This window comes from Odocoileus virginianus, chromosome 29, assembly GCF_023699985.2.
Source record: "Odocoileus virginianus isolate 20LAN1187 ecotype Illinois chromosome 29, Ovbor_1.2, whole genome shotgun sequence".
Taxonomy (NCBI): Eukaryota; Metazoa; Chordata; class Mammalia; order Artiodactyla; family Cervidae; genus Odocoileus; species Odocoileus virginianus.
The window spans coordinates 21297410-21322480 of record NC_069702.1 but is presented as its reverse complement, the minus strand read 5'-3'; the positions used below and the strand labels follow the sequence as shown (position 1 = coordinate 21322480).

Genomic DNA, 25071 nt, shown 5'->3' with positions numbered 1-25071 from the left:
TGCTAATGAATGTCATCTACACCTACCAGATGTGCCACTGGGTGACATGCCAGATCTTTTACATAATGCCATTCTGCCGGACACGAGACAGCTGGGGGAGGGAGTGTCTTTTAATGCCTTGGGGTGGGAATGAGCATGGCTTCTTCTTTTTTTATTTTTTTTAATCCGGACTTCCCGCCACCACCCATACACCCAATCAGCTCCCCCTGCACTGAGCTAAAACCTATGGCTGAGGGCATCTCCCTCAGGGACAGCCCTGAAGCTGGAGGGCTGGAGTTCGTTGGCTCTCTCCCACGTTCGTCGCCTTTCCTCTTCCTTGAGTTTGCTCCCCGCCCCCATCCAAACTTAGGACAGAAGATTTTTTTTTAAGTTCCAGATATAAAAATATTGAAGCTGAAATACAAAAAAAGAGAGAGAGAGAGAGAAGAAATGACATTCCCTATCCCCCGCCCCCCTCCACGCTACGCTAAAAGTGCAAGAATGCGCTCCCCCACACCGCCACCCCCTTCTTTTTCCACCGTCCACCGGAAACTAGATGGCGTTTATCCCCAAGGATGGTATCCTGTCACTGTCTGTCCCACGTTCTGGCTGAAAAAGTTCTCTGGAGTGATGTGGAGGTGTCCAAAAATCCACGCCGTGTGGAGGGGACTGTTTCCTGGAGTGGGATGGACAAGGTGGGAGGAAAGGGAAATGAGAAAACCACTTCTGATGGGCAGCGGGTGTGTGAGCGCGTAGGAGAGTTTTGGTACCCACACGCCCCCCCCCCCCCCCCCCGCCTCAGCTCTCCACCCCGCGAGGGGGAGGGACTGCCACGCGGGTGCCTCGATCTTTCGCTAGACCTCCGGGTCGGGACTGCCCCGGGGTTCGGGGGGGGCCCGAAAGGGGGCAGGCCTCTGCTCCCCCTCCCCAGGGGCCAGACCCCCTCCCGCACATTTCCCATCACACCCCCAGGCCTCCGCTCCCACGCCGCTCGGACCCCGGCCTCTCGCGCGCCCCGGGCCCAGTCACCCGGCCCCTTCCCTGGCACCCGCACCCCCGCCCGCAGCCGAGGCTCCAGATGGCGGCTCCTCGCGCTCGGCTCGCGGCCCCCAGACGCCGCCCGGCAGCAGCCGCCGGTCGCTCCCTCCCTCCCAGCTGCTGCGGCGGCGGAGACCGCGACTGCTCGGCGAGGAGGGCGGGCTCCTCCGCCGGCTCGGCTTGGGGTAGGAGCCGGGCCGCCGAGGGGCGCGCCGGAGCCGTGCCCGCGGGGAAGGAGCCCCGCAGGCCCCAGGTGAGGAGCGCGCTGGGGAGGGCTCGGGAGGTGGGGGGGAGGGGGCCTGCCCGCCGCCCGGCACCCCCACACCGCCTCGTTCTCCCGACTTCCCTCCCCCGCAGCACCTCCGGGTGCCCGGCGCCTCGGGCCGAGCCGGCGCGGGACCCCAGCATCCGCGGGACCGCCGAGGTGAGCGCCGCGCAGCCGCCAGGAGGGGGCGCCCAGCACCCTGGAGCCCCTGCCCGAGGGCGGGCTCCGCCCGGACGTCCCGCCCCGACCCTGTCGAAGGCTGTCCCGGCCCGAGAGGTGCCCCCTTCTGCCGGAGAGCGGTAATGCCCACCAACTGCGACCACCCGCTTCCTCACTTTTCTCCGCTCTTCTCTATCGCTTCCTATTTGCCTCTCTTTCCCCCTCCCCCCCCTCGCTTGCCAGGTTCTCTTCCTTCTCCCTTCCTGCGCATCCTGCATCTTTCTTCTTTCCCGGTCCCTTCACCCGCGGGTTTGTTCCCCTCCTGGGGCGATGGGAAGGGGGATGTATTTAGTGCCTAGGCGCTAGCTCCCCTCCGCAGGTGCATCCTGGTGGGCCCCCCAAAGCAGCTCTGAGAATGGCGGTTCGAAAGGGTTGAGATCACCCTCTTCCTGACCTGGGTCCGTTGAGTCACTTGGGGAGGGGAGTGATGCGTTTGGGAGCAGCGCTTCCCCTGAACACAGACTTCGGAATTCTCTTTACTGGGCGGATGTGTGAAGTTCAGCGGCCTGGCACCGAGCCCTTTTCTCCCACCCTAGAGTCAGGACCCTTCGAGGGCATTTTCCCGTATAAGAGAGCCCGATAAGACTTTAAAGTCCGCCTCCCCGGGCAGTCCTCCCTGCGGTCTTCGGTAGAAATTGTGCTGGGATCAGGGTGGAGGGGGGAAGGCGCTAAAAGGTCTCGGTGCCTGGCGTCCCCTCTAATCCCCCCAGGGCTGGCGCGCGTGCCCACAGGCCCCCTGCCGGGCCCTGCGCGCGGCCGTCTGGCATTAGACCGCCGAGAGTGCGTCCCGTAAGCTCCCAGTACAAATCCCCTCGGAAATATTAATCACAACCACCAGAAAATGCAAAATGGGTGCCCGCTCCGTGTCTGTCTTTTAATCCCGAACGTAATTCTGCAAGGCAGCATCAGACAGGGACTCTATTAATCCCTTACACGAGCAAATGCAATCTCTGACCTACTAGACTTGTTTTCCTGCAATTTCACGAAGAGTTGGCCTCGCTTCGCCAGAGGAATACCCAAAGACAGACGGAAAACTGTGAGAGACTGGCGACGCGACATAGCATCGCAATAATGGGGGTGCATGTCAGTCCGGAGGTGCTCCTGCCGTAGAGTGCGATCGCCGGCCAGGAGCCCTGAAATTCCTGTAGGGGCAGTTGCGGAGTGGGCCGGGGTGGGGAAGGTCGAGTGAGCTAGGCGGCAGGCTCCAACCTAGGGGAGGTTGGAGCCTGAGAGGAAATCCAGTTCTCTTTCCTCCGAAACCTTCCGACACAACTGACCTCCTTTGGGGCTGACCCGTGGCGACGGCGCTAGGGCAGGCAGAGGGGGTCAGCTCGCTAGACGGAGGGGGTCAAGGTTTCAGCCCCTGAGGCCTGTTCCTCACACTTGAGATTTCCCTCTCCACCCTCCTGTCGTTCAATCAATCACGTTTCCCGTCTCCCGTTTTATTCAAAACCGTCTTCCAGTTCCCTCATAATCGTAATTTGCACCATTGCTTTTTATCTTTGATTAATTAGGAAATCGAAAAAGATAATGGAGGGTCGGGCCAATAAATTAGCCTCAGGAGCCGACGGCCGGACGTCTGGGACTGCTGTGTGGGTGGGCACCGTCGGCGGAGGCGGTGGGGGGCGGGGGGCCGAGGGCGCCGGCCGGAAAGGAAGGGGTTAAGCGAAGGCGCGCGGCGCCCGCCGAAGGGAGAGACCCGCTCAGAAACCTGCAAGTGGGCGCGAGCAAAGACTGCCCCGTAGTGAGTGCACAGTCTCCAGTGATGCTTAGCTTTTCCTGTTTGGGTCTAAAGAAGGAGAGAGGAGAAGACTGGGATGGGGTGAGGGCGGGACTCCTGTTTCTTCCAAAGACGCCTCCTTTCTAGCGGCAGAATTTGGTGTTTCAGATTAGGGTCTCTGTCTTCCGGAGATGGAAACTTAGATTTACTCTTGCATCCTTTCCTTCCCTCTCCATTTGCCTACTGGTCTGAGAGAGGATGGGAGGAAGGGAAGAAGGAAGGGAAGGAAAAGCGAACGATTGAGAAATTCTGTTATTAAGATCAAATCAGTCACTCCCTGGCCCCAGAGCAAAGCTCCTCACGCGGAACTGTTCCCTGCCCTCTCCCAGGCGCCGGGCGGGTTCCGGATCCTTCTTTTCGCCCTCCGCGAAATCGATCACGCCTCCCAGACAGCTGAACGGGGGCACTTTGCCACTCTTCACAGCTTCGCCCCAGCCTCTTTAGCTTTCAATTGAAAACCAATTAAAGGTTTCTATAAATCTGTTAGTGCCCCTTTTATCTGGAGACCCCTGATGCATGCGATATTGCCCTTTAGATGCCTCTTCCGTGTTTTGTTTTACAATTGTTGTATCAATATAATGCGGCCTTTCTTCTCCTGTCTCTATAGATACAGATACACAAGGCAAACCAAAGCTATTCAGTCTCCTCATTTGTCCGGCAGCCTAACACTGGTGCCCTTTCTCTGCGGCTGCTCTCCCTGCTTCGAGCAGCAGTTATGGTAGAAGCAGATGGCTACTGATTGGGGGAGCTTTGTGGCTCTAATACTGAATACTTTATGGAAAAGGACTTTAGCATGCTTCGTTGGGCAGAGGAACAAGGGGATGAGATTTATGGCCAGGAAAAATAAATCTTTTCTAAGTTGCAGCTCCTTCTCACCAGTTGTTGCCTTTGCCCTGGAATTGGAGGGAGGTTGGGGGATGAAACACTGAGGAAATGGTTTTATTTCATTTTATTCTCCTTTCTATTCCAACGCTTTTTAGTCAAGGTTTTAGAAGAGAGCAGAGGAAGAGCCAGAAGTTTATGAAATACCTTAGATAGCTGTTCCTGCATCAGTATTCTCTGCCCTTAAGAATAAACAGAAGGGTATGGGTCTTGAATGCTGTTTGGGGCCATGTTTCCCCCGATGGACTGTTTGTTCCTGGTACAGCATCATCCTCCATTATCCTACTATCTATGGAGAACAAAAAAGCATATCAGTGATCCCATCTGAAAAATCAGAGGACCCTGGTATTGAGAGAATGAGGCAAGTGATGAAGCATATGGTGATACAGTGTGCTTTCCTCCTCTGAAAGGGTCTGAGCCTTAAAGATGACTAAGGGATGCCTATGGATGTAAGGTCCTGGACTCTAAATTGAATTTTCAAGCTTTGGGGAATTTATAGATCCCATCCCTCCATTAAAGGCCTCATTCATCCCCAAGATAATTCACCCCTGTATCTTCCCCTCCCAGAAGCCAAAAACAGAATGTCACACAGAAATGCTCTTAGCATCCCTACTGGCAGCCAGGTGCAGAGAGATGGAAGCCAACCCCAATTCTGGGTCTCCTATTCCATTCCAGACAGACCCTTTGTCTCAATATTTGAAATGCCATTCTCTACTCAAGACACATTTGTTGAGCATCTTCCATGTTCTAAGTTCCTTTTCCCTGCCTTTCCTATTCTTTTACCTTGTCCCTAGAAACTGAAGAGGAAGAGCCAGAAGGAAAGGCATGTAGCTTTCAGAAGTGTCACCTAATTTACTGCCACAAGCTGCCTCTTCCCGGTTGTGTGAACTACCACCCAGCCTGGCCTCATGCACCTTTACATTGTTTCTCTCTGAAGAGGATAAAAAGATTAGGAGAACTAAGATTAAAAAACTCTATTTACCCAGCATTTCAAAGTGGCAGACACTGAGATGCTTTAACTAATTAACTGTTTAGGCTCTTACCATGTGCTAGACTAAATGCCCCCAACAGGCTTATCACCTTTAATTCTTACAACCCTTTGAGTTAAGGATTATCAACCCTAGTTCACAGATCCCCTTCCTTCACAGCAAACAGGAGAACAGAGAAGCTAACCCAAGCAACTGGGCCAGCTGGGTTCTGAACCCAGCTTGCTTTTACAATATTCATAGTGACTCTAAGATACCAACGGTGTTTCTGCTATTTTCCAGATGAGGAAATCAGACTTCAGAGAGGTTAAGTGTGTGCTCAAAGACACACAGCTAGTAGACTGCAGACCCGGGGTTCAAATCTAAGTGTTTAGGATCCCAAATTTTGGTCCAGTGGTTCCAGGACCCTTCAGAAGAAAGGGCCCACACTGACCTCTGTTACCTGTCCCTGCGCAGGCAGGAGGGTTCATGAGACTGTAGGCCTGGGGTAAAGGCACTTCCACTGCAGAGGCCCAAAAGCAGCAGGGATCCAGGCAAGGAGGCTTTGCCCCAAGCCCTGGCCTGGAACTAGGGGGCGCCGTGCGGCCCACAAGGCCCCGCGCAGACCGCGTGTGGACGTCGGGGGCGGGGCCAGGGTGCCACCACGTGGCTGAGGCCCGGCTGTAGTCCTGTCTGGCTGCTAGGAACGGTGGCGTGTGTAGGGGCGGTCCAGGAATGTCCACCCGGTCTCAGGGCCACCTGCTCCTGAGCCCCGCGGTTGCGCCTCAGCCCTTTGAGGAAGAGAAAGGGCCGCGTGGCTCCCAGACCCTGAGTCCCGGTCGGGGCCGGCGGCCGGGGCCTCAGGTTCCTCTGCCCCCCGGCTCTGGCATTCTGGCCAGGACACTTGAGGCGGTCAGCCCTGCGTTCCCAGGCTCATCACCCCACGGGTCGCGCTGCCCGGACTTGCCCGCGTTTCCAACGTGTGCCGCTGCCAGGTCTGAGGAAAAGACTCACGGCCGGGATGAGGGATAAAAGCCCAATCTCCCAGGATCCCGGCCGAAAAACCGCTCGTTCTACCGTAAAGTCTGTGTTTGGGCCCTTGCGGATCCCTAAACACCTGGACACAGCCCTCATACCTTCTTACTTTATCCTACAGGACGTCCTTCCTGTTAGAAACATCGAGAAATCCTCAGCCTTCACTGAGTGGCTTTGAAAGCGGAGGCATAGTACAATTCTTAAATTTTCTGAAAGGGAAGCCAAGGCAGTGTTACTATCAGTAAGAGGAGCCAGCACTGAAATAGGTATTTAATGTGTGTTAGGCATTGTTCCAGAGAAGGCAATGGCACCCCACTCCAGTACTCTTGCCTGGAAAATCCCATGGACGGAGGAGCCTGGTGGGCTGCAGTCCATGGGGAGTCGGACACGACTGAGCGACTTCACTTTCACTTTTCACTTTCATGCATTGGAGGAGGAAATGGCAACCTACTCCAGTATTCTTGCCTGGAGAATCCCAGGGACGGGGGAGCCTGGTGAGGTGCCGTCTATGGGGTTGCGCAGAGTCGGACACGACTGAAGCAACTTAGCAGCAGCAGCAGCAGGCATTGTTCTCTGCGCTTGCTAAATATCAACTCAGCCCTCACAGTAACTTCATAAAAAGAGCTGTCTTTATTACTCTTGATTCACAGAAGGCCTGAAGCACAGACGGGTTAAATTACCTGCCACGCGTCAGGGGCCAGGATTCCAACAGAGGTAGATAGTTGCTCTGATGGAGTCGTGGCCTAAACCTGAGTTGGTGGTGGTCCTTCTCGGGTCAGTTCTCTAGACGTCTGAGAAGAACGTTCCTTTATGAAGGCACTGAGACCTCTCTGGGACGGCCAAGGCTGAAATGAAACTAACTCCGGCTCTTGGAAGTAATCCCTTACCATCTGCTCAGCAACTGGCTTTCCAGAGCGCGCTCGCCCTCGTTTCCTCACTGAGTCGTCGCCGCGACCCCGGAGGCAGCTCTGGCCAGCCTTATTTCGCCCGAGGAGAAAATCCAAGGCTGGGAGCGGTCACGGGCAGCTCAGCTAGTGAAAGATCTGAACACAGACCGCAGGCCCTGGGAAAAGGGGATGGGGGCGCCGTGTGAGGACCAACCAGGGAGGCGTGGTGAGGGGGAGCTGCGGTACCCAGTGCTCCAGAAACCTTTCCACAGGGAAACTAGCCGCGTAGCAGGAGGCCAGAGTTGGCGCTAATTCCAGGCTTGCGGTAGGAGACTGGAGAACATGGAAAACTTGGAGGGGAGGGGGCTTAACTGCACTTTCCCCCTCCTTAGGCCAGGGCAGGTCTGTCCCCGCACTGGGAGCGCTGCGTGGCTTCTTCCTGCTCAATGTGGCCGGGCTTGCTAGCACTGCTTCTGAAAGAGTAACGCTGCACCAAAAGCTTGTCTGGTTCTGCCCAGTGTCACTCCAAATGTAATGGGAGTGTTGTCTGCCCTCTGTGGTACTGTCCGGGTAATGCTGTCTTTGGGTCCATCGTGAGGAAGCCTCCTTAGCCCACCAAGTTCATCTCTGTTATTTGGCTTTCTCTGCACTCTTAACTCTATGGCCCTTTGCTGAGACTTGCAGGCTGCTGAGGAGAATCCAGATATAAAGAATTGTCTTAGGCTAGCAAACATTTCCCTGCCTTGCCTTGAGGCCCAAATGTTGGGCCTAACTCAGCTGTGAGTGGCTTTAGGGATAGAAAAACTCATTCAGTCTCCCAGATGAGAAATGGAACCGGCTGCACTCTCAAAACACTGACTTTCCCCAGGACATTTTCAGAAGTTCAGAAGCTCCTTGGAAAAGTTAACTTCCTAGTGCCTCAGGTAAACTGACTCTAGGATGTAGATAACACTGTGAGGCACCTGATCACATACACTAGGTATATATAAAACATATTCTTCAGAACTCTTGTTTTGCTTCTCTGGGAGCAATTGCTTTCTTATATGATGTCACATATATTCTCAAAACCATCTTACATGAAAACATGTAACAAGAAGTGACTACTTTGCAGACATGCAGCCAAGAAAAACCTCTCCTTTCCCCTGCACGCACACACACACACACACACACACACACACACGACCATGTCTGATCAGGTATATTGTTCAGACATAATTGGATTCTAGGCCTTCAGGAAACTCAACACTCAGGTCTTTAAATTCAGTGTATTTATTCTTCTTAAGAATTTGTGAATTTTTTCCCACAATTCTGGATATTATTTATTTTTAAAGTATGGGTTTTCTTTAAAACTTTAGAGGACATTATGAATTATATCTTGGTTACCTTTATATGACATCACCAGAAGACTAGCAAATCAATGTGGAAGTTGGCTTTTCAGTAAGAAAGTATTAGTACAAGAGAACAAGTGTCAGTCCCCCTGCCTATCATTTTTGCCATTTTGTAATGTATATACAATATTGCTTATAGTAGTGATGATAGTACTATTATTGTTCGTGACCTACACTGATCGTTTTTTAGTGCTGATGAAAAAGCTCTAGGCCTTCCTTATACTATTTTCAGAGACATTCCCCCTGCGCTGCTAGATTAATACCCCCAGATTAAATTATGAAATACATGCAACTCATTTGAATTGAAATCATGAAAGATAATTTTCACTCAAACAATCCAATTTGCAAGATGACCAGGGAAGCAGTTTGTGTATGAGGACACAGTTTGTGAAAAAATTAAACTATTTCCAAGGCTCTAACAAAGTAATGTAAGTCGTCACTGTTGTGGTGAGTGATGGATATCTATTGCTCCTATCCTTTTCATTCTTTTTCTTTTTTGCCTCCCTTTTTGTTAGAGAAAATCAAGTGTCTCCTCGAGCTTCAGGAAAGTATGCCATGGACAGATTCCTAGCTAGAAAGTCCTGAGTGTGCATGCATTCTGACAAGACCCCCTTCCCAGGAGAGGAATGCTATATGCTCTTCAAAGGTTAGCTGTGATCAGGTGCCAGGGAGTCAAATCTGCCTAGTATGAACCCACTTTTTCAGTAAGCATCTCTTTTAACCTGGGGTCAAACTGGAGTCTTGTCTCTTGAGGCTTCTGCATTGGTAAAGTGGATTCTTTACCAACTGCACCACCTGGGAAGCCTAAATAAAGGGGAAAAGAGGTAGAAGTCAGGTGCTGAGTATTGGGATAATTCCTTTGTCTTGGCTGTGTAAAGAAATGTGATGTAGAGCTTCTCAACTTGGTGGCATTTCTAAGGCCTAGAGTCAGTCTTCTCAAAATCTGATGCTCCCGCCAATCTGAGACTGCTGGACACCCCTTGGTCCCTTGTCTATCTGGAAACCCTGACCCAGAGGTTAAGGAGGGGCTGACTATGGCCCTGTCTACATTTGCTTTCTCCTACCCTACTCCACCTTTAAGAAGGAAATGGCCACCCACTCCAGTATTCTTGCCTGGAAAATCCCATGGACAGAGGAATCTGGTGAGTGGCTACAGTCCATGGAGTCACAAAAGAGTCTGACACTACTTAGCAAGTAAGCAACAACCCTACTGCACCTACTAAGATATATTCAAGGACTGTATGTATGATTCTGGGGAGGACTTTGTAACCTGAGGATTAGATAGAATATTCCTTGCCAGATCTCTAGAGATTCACCTTGGAGGAGTATAAAATCTGGGAGAATGCAGGGGGCCAGGATACTGGATAGTAGATCTGGTTCACAGGTTACATTCACACAGGTGAGCATGAGGCGTTCATTTCAGGTCTATAGTAACCACTATAGATGCCTTCAGTATCACCACAGTTTCCTTGCTCTGCTGGAAGTCATTTTCAGAAGTCCTTTAAACCAGCTGACTACAACTTAGATCCAGGAGAGAAACTGAATTGCACAAAGGCTATCCAGCTCAAAGCTGAACTCCAACAGAAGGAAGGGCAAGTGGAACTTGAGATCCCTCAGAGAGAAGGTTTTATAGCTATAATGATGATTGCAGTTGTAGCAACAGGATTAAGAAGAAGAGGAAGAGCCTAAGAGAGAAAAATGTGAGTGAGGAGTAATGATCCCTGCAATTGGAAGCCTGGAGTCCCTCCTCACAGGCTACAAAATTATCCATCCTTTGAGTCTCTGGCTGTCCTAGAATGAGCCTAGGAAACATTAATTCATTTATAACCTATTGAATCTGCTATAACCCTTGGTGAGGAACAGACCCAGACTGATTTTGCCATGAATATCTATATAAAGCAAAGTGCCCCCTCCCCATTCCTGTAAACCTTTATCCAGTTCAGCCAATTGCCTCTTGCCTCTAACTTATCCCTTAGAAAGTTCTTCATCCTCCTTGGTAAGGCTAGGGCAGTGCAGTACCCCTCCATGAAGTTCCATAATCTGTCTCACCCAGTGTCCCCATAGCTCCTCCCAGATACCTCCCTGTAGGAAACTAATAAGCTTAGGAAAAAGTCTCCACCATCTATCTGCTTCTTTGGCATCATCTTGTCTCCCAGTGTGAAAATATATAATATTATATACCTATATATTTCAAACTAAGTCTTTACTGGTATAGTGCTTTGGAGATATGATTGGAGGGGTATGAGCCAGGACCTGGAAAGGGAGAGAGAAAGAAAAATATTGTGTTTCATTGTTATAAAGTAATAATCCTTCTGAGTGAGTTATTCTTGGAGACTTTACCTGCCTCCTATCATACAAGTTGAGATATTTGAGGCCCTCTTTCTCTACCCTGGGACATTTCCATTGTAACACTCTCAAGTATCAGATTTCCTTTCATACCCTTTCTCCACCCTCTCACTTAGGTCAGAAAAGGCACCACCTCAGGAATCATTCATCAACCTCTCTCCAGCCTTCTCTTCCAAAACAACGCTGCAGTTGTCTACACATGTATTTTCTGCCGTAACTCCAAGAAGCCTTGTTAAAGTGGGGCAAGGCAAAAATACCCTCACTCTTCATCGTCATCCCTCTAATCATTTAACTGGAAATAAAATCCCAAGGAAGAGAGCTCTAAATATATGCATAAACCCATGTTCCATGTGAATTAGATAAAAAGTATTGACCGAGATATATTTTTATAGTACTGTTTGAGGCTGAATAAATGCCTCAACCCTTCATTTAGTATCAGTGAATTCCAGTAAGTAATAATTCAGGATGATTTCAAAGTGGTTTATGCCCCACTTTAGCCCATAGATTTCTAGAGAAAGTAAGTTGTAGGTTTTCTTTACCTCCAATTAACAGTTTTCACTTAGGTCACTTATACTACCTAGCAAAATATGTTTTACTTAAAATGCTAGAAAACCCTCAAAGTAGGAATTTCAAACTTACTCTTACCTATATTTGTGGGGTTTGTTGTTGTTGTTGTGTGATTTATTTAATACATAAGACAAAGAGTTGGTTGGATTCATAAAATGTAGGAATTATTTTTTAATTTGGAGACTTTTATCTAAAATTAGTAGGGGAAGTCTAATTATGGGGCAAGATAAGTGAAACTGAGAGAATCAGATGGCTGATTCTCAATACATCTCTCTCCTCTTTGATGTATAGAATCTTAGTTATTTTCTAGCTTGACATTTGGAAAGCCAAGCTCCCTCACCCCCAATTTCAGTGCCAAAAACATTTATTATTTTATACAGATTAGAGTCTAGGTTTCAGTACCTCAAAGAAGACATAGACCAAGTGCCCTTTATATTTAAGAAAGGAAAGGCCAGGGAAAAGAAAAATGCCTTCTGCCATTTAGATTCTAAGGTTTTCCAGAATGCTTATATTCTGGGGTAGATCCTTTTATACTCACAATATGTAAGAAGATTTTTAAAAAGTGGTTTGCATGGATGGATGACTTTTCCTGGGAAAAGCAAACTTCCTATTCTCTTAAAAAACAAACAAAACAGTAAAAGAAGGCCCTTAGAGTGTTTGGTTCTACAGTTTAGGAATTAAGTTTGAAAACACTGCACTCCCCCACCCCCATTCCCCATCCCTTGCCACCCCCCCCCCAACACACACACTTGCTGTAGTTTCTTAGGGACCACAACCCTCTAATGGTTACTTCTTTATCTTAATTTGCTGTTGTTTACACCTTCTTCTTTCTCTGAATTCACTGAAGTGAATTCTTCAACACTGCAAGTTATTTTTCAGATGTTTGAGATAATTCTTTTGACATTTCTAATCCCATCACCCTTTCTTTAAACAAATGATGAGGGATGCTTTTGTGTGTGTGTGTGTGTGTGTGTGTGTGTGTGTGTGTGTGTGTGAATGAGATGAGGGGAGTAATGAATGGAGCATCCAGTTATAAGACAAATGGTGACTAAATAACTTTACAGATTTTTATATAGACACATATGAAAACTCTCAGCATTAAGCCTTGGTCATTACATGAGTTGCCCTTAGCCAAACTATTTTAAAGTGTGGATAAGTATAAGAGAAAAGATATGTTCAGATGGAAGGCAACTGCAGTTTGAGATTTCTTTGAAAAGTTGATAACTAACCTGAAAATTAAGGGCGAATTCTCCCTTTACTTCCTAGTATATGGAGATTTTGCAACCTTTCTTTCTCCAAGTCCCAGCTTAGGCAATGGGCCCTGTCTGATCAGAAGGATTCTGAATTTATGTGTGGGGGGCGGGGAGGGGGAGAGGGGGGAGCGCTGCGGCTGGCCAGGGCTGGATGAAAAGAGAGGGGAGGAGCGGGGGTGACAGGAAAACCCAGTGGGAAATTCCTCGCACTGTTTTTTAATTTCTCCTCTGCAGAATTCTCTCCAGGCCTCCTAGCACTTTGGGACCCGGGGTAAAGATGATCCGTGCCTGACTGCTTCACTGGGTTCCGGAGGGAGGTCTCAGAGCCTCAAAGCACACACCTTTTCCTTTTAAGCTGCTCTTCGCCAACCCCCAATCTACTTACCTTGTTTGAACACAGGATACAAACTAGGCTGTCTCCTCAAGTCCTGGCCACTTTAATCAGCTACTCGTCCGATTTATCCTAAAGCTAATGGATTGCCCTCTTCAATGTAGTGGTGGTGTGGCTGGGGCTGAAGGAGAAGGACTGTCTATACCACTCAAAAGGTCTTTCTTCCCTTAGGAGCAGAGAGAGTTGAATGTCGAAAAAGAACCCTGAGATCCCCCAGCGAAAATGTGTGGCGGAATCCTGCAGAAGGACTCCACTTTCAGGCCGTTAAAGACCTCCAGTCATTAGCATCAGCTGCTGCACTAAAGGAGCAAGCCAGCGCCTCTAAGTGGCTTAGCGCACAAACGAGGCTCCCGAGACGGCCTCGGCCTCTCCATCCACTCTTCCACCACCTGCTGGACGTGAAAAGCTCTCCGGAGCCCATCTCGGTAATAATTTTCACTTTTGACTCACCTTCCCCACCTTCGGGGGTCTTAGAATACCGGCCTCACCCGGCAGGGGACCCGCGTGGAGACTAGGCGGAACGCGCCAGGCTGAGGGCGGAAGCGCAGGAAGAGATTGTGTCCCACAATCTGGGTTTTCTTTCCCACCCATCTCCTCCTCACCCCTTCTCCCGCCCGGTACTTGTGTACTGGGGCAAAAGACCCCTGTAAATTCCCTTCGGAGGTCTGGCGGCGTCTCTACTCCATCTCCCTTACCTATCTCCGTGTTCAAGGAAGGACCGAGCCAAGTTCTCACCAAAGCGCATCCTTTTTGAGTCTTGCTCCTAAGGGCTTGGTAGTGTGAGCGCTCCTGGAGAGCGCTGGCGAGCGTTTGTCACCACCACCCCCCAGGCAACTAGCCGCGCGTATCAGCTGCGGCTGGAGGGGCTAATCCACAACCCCCCTTTCCCCTCCAGAGAACTCAGACTCGGGGGAAATGCGCGCGGGGTCCTTGCGCGCGCTGAGTGGACAGCCGTCTGCCAAGGGTTCTCCAGGTGCCAAGAGGAACGGGGAAAGGCCCTCTCCAGGTCTTTTTGGTACTTCCCTTTCCGACCCCCAAGCTGATCCCCGCCCCCAACCAGTCCCAGAGAGCCCAGGCTTTCGGAGGTGTGAGCCGGGCCGAGCTCCGAGAGGCGTTGCCACACGGAGAAAGCGCTCAGGGGCTGCGCGGGGCGCGGGCAGGCCGGCGAGACCGCTTCCAGGCAGGCGGCGCCGCCGGAGGGAGCGCCCAGCCCAGCAAAGAGTTAAAGGGAGGGGACGTGGGCTGTCACGCGTCATTGGGCAGATTATGTGCAGCAAACAAAAAGTGTGTGTCTGCGTGCCAGTCAGTCACTGCATCGGGCCCATCTGTACAACTCTCTCTCCTCTCTCCTCTCCCTACTCTCCCTGGTTCCTCCGCGTCTCTCCACCTCTCCTCCCTTTAGGCAGACCCTCCTTGACAGCAACACCAGCACCTCTCGACATGGAAATACACTGATACGCTAGGCAAAAGCAACACTCGTCCGCAACTCCCGGTTCCAGGTGGCCTCATTGGGGCGATTTGATCCTGACCTTATTCCTGGTAAGTCTCTGCCTCGATGGGGGTGGGGTGGGCGGGGGGAGGACGACAGGTTTGGTGGGGAGAGTGGAGAATTCTGTCCGTCTTCTCATTATCCAGAAGAGGGGGAGGAAATAATTGTGGAGGGGCTCGCTGCTGCCGACGGGGTTATACAAAGGGAGGGGCGGGTGGAAAGCACTTTGCCCAAGAAGAAGCCAGCGACTGGGGCGCGCGGCCGCCAGACAATGCCTGCCTACGGGGGAGGGCGAGCGGCCGGCGGCAGCGACGGCTTTCGGCGAGCCGGGCCGGCTCCGGGAGGATGCTCTGGGCGGCTGGGAACCCGGGCCTAGCGGAGGATGCAGAGCTGCGAAAGGTTGGGCGGCGAAGGCGACCGCGCGCGGGCGGCAGAGCCCAGGCTCTCGCCCAGCGCTTATTGTGAGCGGCGCGAGGCTCGTGGCGGCCGCCGCGGCGACGCGAACCCCTATTAGCGCGGCGTAGCGAGGAGCTTTTCACCGTATTGTTAGGTAGGACTGCATTTTAATGACTGCGTCCCTGCTGTTGCCCGAAGTGACGGGGCGACCTCTCGGCACAATGAGCCGTTTGTGTGAAAGAGACTTCTAAAAGGAAGAGAAAAATTGGGGCATAAAACGCTGAATTGAGGAAATTGAAAAGGAGAGAATAGAATTCCGTTGAAAAGGAGGTTCTGAGAGATGCTGAGATTTTTTTTTTAATGAATTTAAATGTGCAGTTGGAGATCAGATAGGCTACCTTGGGTGGGGTAAAATGCCCAGAGGTAAATGCTGTAGAATAATAAAGGGAGTTTCTACTTTATGGATATTTTCTCTGATTCCTGTCTGGCAGATACAGCCCATACTTGCTATTTGGAGGAGATAGCAGAATGAATGGAAAAGAGACTGGCCAAAGTTTCCTGCTGTTAGCTGTAAAAGGGAGGGGGAAAGCACTACCTTCTAATGACATTTGCAAGATTAATTGATTAATAGACATTAAGATAAAAATGGACTTTACCAATATTGTTCCAGAAAGAACAGGTTCTTAGGAAAAGAATTGGGTTTCCCTTTCCTGCTACTTACTGTACAAAATGTACTTAAATATCTGCCTATGGCAATGTTATTGGGGAAAAATCAACTTGGAGGAATCTTCTAATCAGGCAGCAAAAGTGAACAATGCAGTCAGTTCAAAGCTGCCTTAAAATTTCAATATGTTTTGTTTGTTTTTTGATGATAAGTCTTGTAGTGGGGGGGGGGGGTTTGTCCAGTGGCAAAGGAAGGAAAATGTGTCTTTATGACAGCTTAATAATAAGAGAGCCCACCGCCGGGGCATTACTTTCTGAATTGCTGCAGATTAAACAGCTGGAGAGCCTACTGAGGTCTACTCAAGCGGGGCTGCCCCCTCTTGCCCAGACAAGGTCCGATCTGGGGGAGCGAACATTCACCAGTCATTACACACGCAGTATTTCAGACAGGGGACACTTCAGTCCTGCTCTGTACCTGCTCACTTCATGAGGCACATGCGACTCTACCCACCGCCTTGTATAACAAGGTAACTGGGATTCACCCTCATCCATAAATAAGCATGTCGAGAAGAAAATAATTACCTCTGCTTGCTGCTTTTAATTAAAGCCTCGGAGGGACAGTGTTGGATTATGGTAATGAGCAGACACACGTCCCCTCTTGTCGGCTGCAGAGAAAGGTTAGCTGACACGGAATCAGTGGCCCTGACACCCCACTTGAAATCCATTCGCCATGCTCCGCCGTCTCTGCCTGCTCACTAGTGCTGCTCCCCTCTTTGGAAGAAAAATAAAATAAGATAAAACCAGCTCCCGGACACCCAACTCAATACACAAGAGTAAAAGAGAGAAGCTTTTCCCCAAAGGTTAGAAGTTTCTTTCAGTCTAGAAAGTCTATAAGCTAGCGAAAAAAAAATCCTTTTGTTCTCCACTTTTCTCCCCCTCCCCCCCCATCCTGTCTCATCCTCCCCCCAGGTAAGTCAAAAAACATCTCCTCTTTCCTAGCGCCGTTTGTCTTTCTTTCTAGCAGTCAGTCCACTCTGAGCTCCCCCATCACAATTCTCTTTACATTTTTAAAGGAAAAGAAAGTACTCTTCTTTGGCATCTTTGTCATATGCCAGATTTAATCTGCCATCGGCTTTATTTCTGAAATAAGATCGATGCAAAAACCAAGCAAATTCAAGAAAAATCTGTCTAGTAGTTGGAACATTCTGCCTGGGTTCAGAGAGGCAAAAGGAGGAAGGTAAATTCGCTTCAATTGTCCTATGTATCTGTCTCCAGTGGTGATGGAGGATTCGGGCATCCAGCGAGGCATCTGGGAGGGAGATGCCAAGGCTGTCCAGCAGTGTCTGACAGATATTTTTACCAGCGTTTACACCACCTGCGACATCCCTGAGAATGCTATATTCGGTCCCTGCGTCCTGAGCCACACTTCCTTGTACGACAGCATAGCTTTCATAGCTCTCAAGTCCACAGACAAGAGAACGGTCCCTTACATCTTCCGGGTAAGTCTTGGTTGATGTTCTGTAGGATATGAGGGTAATATCCTCTTAAAAACAGACTAAGAATCATTCTAATAACAACCTGAGATAGGTTCTACATGTAGAAAATGCAGTGATACATGCAATTCTATTTTACACACCAGAAATTAGAAAAGGAAAATTAAACTCCAGAGTATTGTCAGCTGATTTTGGGAAATAAGTGACAAAATTAGATTTTGAATGCCAGATATGTCTAAATCAATGCCTGGATTCTGGGCTTTCCTGGAGATGAACACCACTTCCTTAACTCTGTGGGAAATTTCACTAGGATTGAGGCTATTTGTAGGTTAAGTACTTCCTATAAGTACTTTTTTGTAAATATTAGGTGCATTCGCCTTCCAATCCCAGAGGCCTCCTGTCCCCTGGGATATTACTCTTTCTGGTTAAGCTAGCTAGTGTCTAGAGTTTGTATTTAAATAAAAGTGTTGGTGTTTTGACAATAAAACATCATTCCAGCCATATGTTTGAGTGTGAAAAGTCCTGTCACTTCCTATTCTTTCTTTACAAAGAACCATTAGTTTAAGTCAAAATAAAGAAGATGAGCAAAAGTCACAAAATAATTTTTAAAATCTAAGTGTGCTTTTCACTTCTAAAACAGACAAAATTCCACATACTTTTGCAATGTGGGATAATTTAGAAATCAGTTCTCAAGAGCTTAGCACTAATTTGAATTGTTTTTAAAAATTGCTAATTTGGTATTCATCCAATATGTAAAAAGACAGGACTCTCCTGGTGGTCCAGTGGTTAAGGCTCTGCCCTTCCAAAACAGGGGCACAGGTTTGACCCCTGGTTTGGCAACTAAGACCCCACTGCCCCTTTGGCTAAAACATACACACACAAGCCTGCGACTTAAATAATCTGTATAATTAATGCAGCTTGCCAGGTATGTTATTTTGCCTGCTGGCAGCAAACATGAGGATGGGTGTTAAGTTGAGTCAGGTTTTTGGAAACTTGATTTCAGATTCTTAGAGAAATAATAACAGCGGAAATGGCCCTGGCTCCTTTGGCTTCATTCCCTCACAAGAGTCTCCCTCCCTCATCCCCTTCCTTCTTGCATTCTTTCTCTTCTCTAAACTGTAGGTAGACACCTCAGCGGCGAATGGTTCCTCGGAAGGTCTCATGTGGCTGCGTCTGGTGCAATCAGCCAGAGATAAAGAAGAGCAGAACCTTGAAGCCTATATAAAAAACGGACAGCTGTTTTACCGCTCTCTCCGCAGGATTGCCAAAGATGAGGAGTTACTAGTTTGGTACGGGAAAGAACTGACCGAGTTACTCTTGCTCTGCCCCTCTAGATCCCACAGCAAAATGAATGGTAGGTTGGCTCAATCAAGACCTGTGTCCCGGCCCTTAGCTAGCGGAGGGGCGGAGGGTGGGGGCCGGCGGGGTCACTCTGGCGCCTGGGCGCGCCTTCCCTCCCTTGGGGTACCTTGTTGAGAGCTCCTGAGATATAATCTGGGGCAAAGCTGGGATAGCTAGGTGAGGATGAATCGGGACATGCTTGGCTTAATTCCTGCACTCTCCTCAAATCTGGAGGGAAAGTTAGACCGGGTCTTGTCCGATGTTCTTGTTTTCAGGCACTCAGACCCTGAGAGGTGAAAGTGGATTTGTGGAGGGGGTGATGGCAAACTGGCCTAGAGACGGTGCTGAGTAATCGTGTGTGTGTGTGTGTGTGTGTGTGTGTGTGTGTGTGTGTGTGTGTGCTGTTTGCTCACTAAGCAGGGTCATCCCCTTACACGTGCCTGGAGTGCAGCCAACGTTTCCAGTTTGAGTTCCCCTATGTAGCGCATCTGCGCTTCCGCTGCCCCAAGAGACTTCACGGCGCTGATCTGAGCCCCAGAGAGGAGCAAGGCGGCGGCGTGGGCACCAAGGATCACGGGGGCGGCGGCGGTGGCAAGGACCAGCAGCAGTCGCAGGAGGCACCCTTGGGTCCCGGCCCCAAGTTCTGCAAAGCCGGCCCGGTCCACCACTACCCAGCGCCCTCCCCCGAGAGCGGTAATCCGCCGACGGCTGGTGGCGGCAGCGGCGCGAAGCCGTCCACGGACTTTCACAACCTGGCGCGGGAGCTGGAGAACTCCGGGGGCGCCAGCAGCTGCTCCCCGGTGCGGAGCCTCGGCGGCGGCAGCAGCCACCAGGAGGCGGAGCTGAGTCCCGACGGCAACGCCGCAGGCGTGGGCAAAGGGAAGAGGAAGTTCCCGGAGGAGGCGGCCGAGGGCGGCGGTGCGGGGCTGGTGGGGGGCCGGGGCCGTTTCGCCGAGCGGGCCCTGCCCGCCTCCAAGGAGGACCTGGTGTGCACGCCGCAGCAGTACCGCAACTCGGGCAGCTACTTCAGCCTGGAGGAGAACGGCCGCCTCTTCGCGCCGCCCAGCCCAGAGACGGGAGAGGCGAAGCGCAGCGCCTTCGTGGAGGTGAAGAAGGCGCCCCGGGCGGCCGGGGGGCCGGAGGAGGCGGCCGCCGACGGCGGGGGCGCGGTCGCCGAGGAGCAGGACGCGGGCGGCGGCGGCGGCTCCTCCTCCACGCCCGTGGCCGCGTCCCCGGCCGGCACCGAGAAGCTGCTGGCCCCGCGGCCCGGAGGCGCGCTGCCCGGCCGGCTGGAGGGCGGCAGCCCGGCGCGGGGCAGCGCCTTCACCTCGGTGCCGCAGCTGGGTGGCGCGGGCGGCGGCGGCGCGGGGGGCGGTGCGGGCGCTGGGGGCGGTGCGGGTGGGGCGGGCGGCGGCCAGGGCGCAGCGGCGGACGAGCGCAAGAGCGCCTTCTCGCAGCCGGCGCGCTCCTTCTCGCAGCTGTCCCCGCTGGTGCTGGGCCAGAAGCTGGGCGCTCTCGAGCCGTGCCACCCCGGCGATGGGGTGGGCCCCACCAGACTGTACCCCGCCGCCTCCGACCCGCTGGCCGTGAAGCTCCAGGGAGCGGCGGAGCTGAACGGAGGTTGCGGGGCCCTGCCGAACGGCGGCGGCGCGGGCGGGCTGCCCAAGCAGAGCCCGTTCCTCTATGCCACCGCCTTCTGGCCCAAGAGCTCCGCCGCCGCGGCGGCCGCAGCAGCGGCGGCCGCGGGGCCCCTGCAGTTGCAGCTGCCGTCGGCGCTCACGCTGCTGCCGCCCTCGTTCACCTCGCTGTGTCTGCCGGCGCAGAACTGGTGCGCCAAGTGCAATGCCTCCTTCCGCATGACCTCCGACCTAGTGTACCACATGAGGTCGCATCACAAAAAGGAGTACGCCATGGAGCCCTTGGTGAAGCGGCGGCGGGAGGAGAAACTCAAGTGCCCCATTTGCAACGAGTCCTTCAGGGAGCGCCACCACCTCTCCAGGCACATGACCTCGCATAATTGACACAGAAAGGACCCCCGCCTTCTGCGCGCGCGCACGCACAGTCGAACCACCTGCAGGAACAAACACGCGAGGACATCCACCACCTCCTTGTGACCGGAAACATCACACCCAGAGACACTCGCACACACACAGGCACACACACGTGGTCTCCCCCAACCTTTACATCCAGATGTTTACCTGTGACCTACACCACACACACACACACACACACACACACACACACACGAGACAGGATGGTGGATTTTTGATCGGGTGGGTTGTTTGAAGGGTTTTCTTTTGAATGCACGCATTTTCACTTTCCCAAAAACAAAGGTACATTTTTTTAAATGTCATATATTGCAACATATTGATGCATTTGTCATACGTTTCTACTTAAATTATTAAGCACATACGGTTTAGATGTAATAATTATATGTAAGGGCAAAATTTATTTTAGATATAAAGTAAAGGAGGAGGGTGAGATGCTTCCTGCATTTCTTGATTACAGTTTGTGTTCTTACAAAAATAAGCAAAACAAATAAAAAGGAGGTAACCATTCAGTTTAAGTTTCCAGGGGGAAGTGCATGTATCATGAAATGATTATGGACTTCAATGAAGAATGTCATCATTATGTAAATATGTATTTCCTTTTAATACAAAGTGTAATTTTGTGCCAGTGAAATGGAGTCTGAATAGTTAAGTGTTTCTTTTATCCCTGGAAAGATTTATTAAACTTTATAGATTATCCGGGTATGTTGGATGCTTTGACAATAAATGACTATTTTCCTCAAAGCAATTATTGGGAAAGTGTTTTAAAATGTTTTTTGTAGCTAAAGGCTACACTTTTGAGTGCGTGCTCAGATGCTTAGTATTGTCTGACTCTTTGCAACCCTATGGTTCCTCTGTCCATGGGATTACACTTTGAGTAGATACCATATATTTTCATTGAGCCCCTGAAAAGAAGAAACTACAAAACAGAGGAATGATAAACCCTGCCCCACTTGTATTATTTACTCTAAGCCAATTTTGAGCCTAAAAGTGAGAAGACAAGGTGATTATTACTTGGGAAATCTTTATCTGGAAAGGGTTGCACTTCTTGATCAAAGCACAAGTAATTTAAACTAAGATGCCTGCCATGAAGCTAACCAGTGTCTGGGATGTCGACGTTCTTTTCAGCAGCAGGATAAGTAGTATCTTCACAAGTGGCCAAAGACAAATGATTTTCAGACCTGGATTAGGGACAATGGGTGAAAAGACCACTTTTGGTTCTTACTAGCGATGCTTGCATGGAAGGGTATCTTGTGCTCTAAGAACCCTGTGGTTTTCTGTCATTAATCATTAAGAGACCCTCGGGAGAGTTTCTCCAGAAACTAAGGTGAAATGACCATGGTAGTCTATGTATTGCAGGGCCCTCTAAAGTTCTGAACAGCTGCATGGCCTCTGGAAAAAACTAGCCCTGAAGCATTACAATGCAGACCTAATAAATTTCTTCTCCCTGCCCTTCCTCTTATGAAAAGTCCCTCTGTACTCTTCATATACTGATGATAGTTCTTCAATAGTGTACTTATGTAAATGTGTGTGGTATGTAGAAAGCAGTAGATCAAAACCAAGTGGTCCTTTAGGTCTCAGGGTAGTATGCACTTAATCCATGGGCATCTTCAGAGAAGTCATTCTACAGGTGCTCTGGTAACCAATACTACACTGGTTTATGCATCAAATGAGGTGTTCCTTCCCATTTTTAATTCTTGCACATCTTGCCAACCCTCCCCTCTGTCAGAAGGAGAGTATCTGTGAAAAGTTCTGAAATGTGAGACTTGTATAAGATCTTATTGCAGGCCTTCAGTGGCCTTCCCTAGAAGGATTTTAAAGACTTCATTATCTTAAGGGGACTACATAACAAGTTATAATTAGGTAAACAGAAACCAAGGGTAGGGCAGAGATGGATCCATAGTGTGACCACTGAGATTGGTGAAAAAACAGGTTGACTTCTTAAGATTACCCAAGTACTTTTTGTGCTACCTTTCTTTGAGACCTGCTCTCAGTTTTCCTAAGCAACAGTCTGATGATCTGAAACACTAATCCCCAGTAAGATGTGATGAGAAGAACAGTCCAAAATTCCTGTTCTGTTTCTGCTCTGCATGATTAGTATAACTTGCATCATTATTGTTGGTATCATTAATTTACTTGCATTTTGCTTTTCTTATCTGTGCAATGACTGAGACAGGTTCTGCTATCTTTAAAGTACTTCTAGCACTGGGGAGTTGTTTTTTCTAATGGGCTAATCAGGCTCCGATTAAATCTAAAGAAGACTTTCTAGAGAAAAAAGCAAGATTGGTTTGGAAGGCAAGAAATCAGAAAGATATTTGGGAACAAATAGAATGTGGGCCTCCAAGATCCTTAAATCACAACGCTTAAGAGGCTGACCAAACTATCCATCCCTAGAACACTAGTGGATCCCTAGAGCAAAAGTTTCTTAAAAACCAGCCAACCAACCACCAAGTCAACCAATCAAGGTTGCCTGGGGCCTAACTTTAAAAACAAAAACCCGATAACAAACAAAAAACCTTGAATGCTCCTTCATGTCTATCCCATCCTTCCAGAATCTTCCTTTCACTATGGTGGCTAGATTACCTGTTGGGTAGTCAAAGAAGAAGTTAAGTCTAAAGAAACAGTAAGCAAATACTGCTTCTTGAAAAGGACTTCTTCAGAGTCTAGAATCTTGTTGTTGTTTTTTAAGGATACTGTAGACACTTTTGAGCTTCTCCTGTGTTTTCTTTTGTATGGTAATCAATGTAAACACTCAATCAGGAAGAAAACTGAACCTTGGCTGAGCTAATGCCCAGGCGATCAGGTAGCTGAGTGAGTGGCAGACGCTTTAGGGCTGTGAAGTTTTACTGACCAATCTACCTAGGAGACTTTTTTGGGCGGGAAGCAGTAGGGGAAGGGTGCCCAGAGCTAGTTTTGCCTTCAGCCAAGGCAAACTGAGAAATGTTTTATTTTAATGTTGCATTTTCAAGCGTTTGGATGTATCAACTTTCTCGGATGAGACTTTCTAAAATTCCATAATCCCACCCATCTGCCAAACTAGCTGAGGTTGCTGGCTGAAGCCATAGGCGTAAATGTCTACACACAGCTGCGGGGGAAACAAGGTCATAGGGTCATGCAGGCTTGGAGTAGGCTGGTGCCGTGAAGTCCAGGCAGGTGGCCTGCGCTCCGAGTGCCTGCCAGGTCCTCCGGACTGGGCAAAAGGCAACTCAAGCGGCTGCCGCACTAGCATTTGCTGTGTCCCCAGTCAAGGGCAGATTGCTTGGAACTGGCCCGACTCTGGAATCTCCGAGCGCGCTCTCTGCGTGGATCGCGAACCCCTCTAGTCTTCTAGCTTTTGCGAGTAGGAGGGGAACGCGTCTATTTCCCAAGATGAGTTTCCAGGGTGTAGCCGAAGATCACCGGCGTGCGGGAACCGGAGGGCTGGGGAAAGAATGCACCAGTTCTCAGGCACTGGGGAGCCGAGACTGAAACCGGACCTACCGGGGATAGTTTCCAGGGTCCTGGGCCCACTTCTACGCTCTGCGGCTCTCTGAGGCCCAGGGTACCAGTGTAGCCGTCACACCGGCGCGCCAGCCAGCATAGACGTGTCGCCGCCGCCGGGCGCGGCGGGGGGATGGAGGGAGTGGGTCCAACAGGGTTGCGCGTTTCCCCCACACACCCCTGTCTGAACCGCCGCGTAGCATCCGCTTCTCGTCTTCTATTAAGTTCACCCTTCCTGCAGCTTGTCTCTTAGAATCACCCCAGCGCCGAAACCTGGAACACCCGGGACCACCCGTACCCAGAAAACGACCGGGAGGGGCAACCTCTCCTCCCGGATTCCGAGGGCCCCAAAAGCGGCCTCGCCTCGTGAGTCAGGGGTTTCTCCTCTCTTTCTCCACGCACTATCGGCCCAGACTCCCCCCCGACCAAGGACGGTGCAGCCGGCTCGAGTCCACGATCGGAGCGCCAGGCTAGGTGCGCTTGGCAAGGCACACGCGTCCGAGTCCGAAGCCTTCAGAGCTCGGCAGTGCGGAGACAGGGCACATAAGGGGACCGCCTAGGACCCAGCGAGGGACGGCAGGCAAGCGCGACGGCCAAGGATCCGCCCTGAGCTTTTAGACTTTCCTTCCTCCCCACGCCCCTCGCCCTCGCCCAATCCCGTGTGCTGGAATCAGTCTCGCCCATTCTTTGGTATCTCCCGTTTTCCCTTCCCTCCACCCCTCCATCACTTTCACGCTGTATTCCGTCTCTTAAGTACTTCTTAAGTACTGGAGATTTGAGATCATTCTTAGAGTTTTATTAGGAAACCTCTCCCCGCCTGATGATTCTCAACCATTCAGGCAACCGACTCCTGAGGCGGTTGCCCCAGCCCGAGGGGAGACTGCTCTGCCGATTGGATTGATTGAGACTTAAAGACTTCTGCACACCCTACCTTGGGGTCTGGGGAGTCAAAGAGATGAGCAAATGCCACCCCCCCCCCCCCCAAACAGACACTCCCTCCGCCCCCATATAGGAGCACACAGCCACGTGTGTCGCCTCCTGAAAAATTCCTCCTAGGAGAGGAAGCTGTCGTCTGATGTTCTTCTGTCCTTAAACTGATGTGCCTGTGTCCTTGTTTGGAAATGCTGTCTTTCCTTGAAGGTGTGAAAGTACCTCCAAGGGATGTC

General features: G+C 50.6%; 1 protein-coding gene across 5 annotated transcripts; it reads left to right on the top strand.

Moving 5' to 3' along the window:
- Positions 1–1181: 1181 nt before the first annotated feature.
- On the top strand, positions 1182–21173 carry PRDM8 (PR/SET domain 8). Of its 5 annotated transcripts, none has more exons than XM_070458248.1 (6): positions 1182–1270; positions 13167–13420; positions 14398–14534; positions 16819–17042; positions 18159–18390; positions 18795–21173. In XM_070458248.1, the coding sequence occupies exons 4-6, from the start codon at positions 16824–16826 to the stop codon at positions 20396–20398; spliced, it is 2055 nt and encodes a 684-aa protein (XP_070314349.1). In that variant the 5' UTR covers positions 1182–1270; positions 13167–13420; positions 14398–14534; positions 16819–16823; the 3' UTR covers positions 20399–21173. The 5 variants fall into 5 exon arrangements, with proteins under 5 accessions (XP_070314349.1, XP_070314351.1, XP_070314350.1 ...); XM_070458250.1 differs by lacking the exon at positions 1182–1270 and adding an exon at positions 1362–1441; XM_070458249.1 differs by lacking the exon at positions 1182–1270 and adding an exon at positions 1460–1581.
- The last annotated feature ends 3898 nt before the right edge of the window (positions 21174–25071 follow it).

Excerpts from the sequence above, each read along its gene's own strand:
- PRDM8 (XM_070458248.1), top strand. The coding sequence starts at position 16,824 with ATGGAGGATTCGGGCATCCAGCGAGGCATCTGGGAGGGAGATGCCAAG. Across the intron at positions 17,043-18,158 it reads CGGTCCCTTACATCTTCCGG|GTAGACACCTCAGCGGCGAA; the intron begins GTAAGTCTTGGT and ends TCTAAACTGTAG. Across the intron at positions 18,391-18,794 it reads ATCCCACAGCAAAATGAATG|CAGGGTCATCCCCTTACACG; the intron begins GTAGGTTGGCTC and ends TTGCTCACTAAG.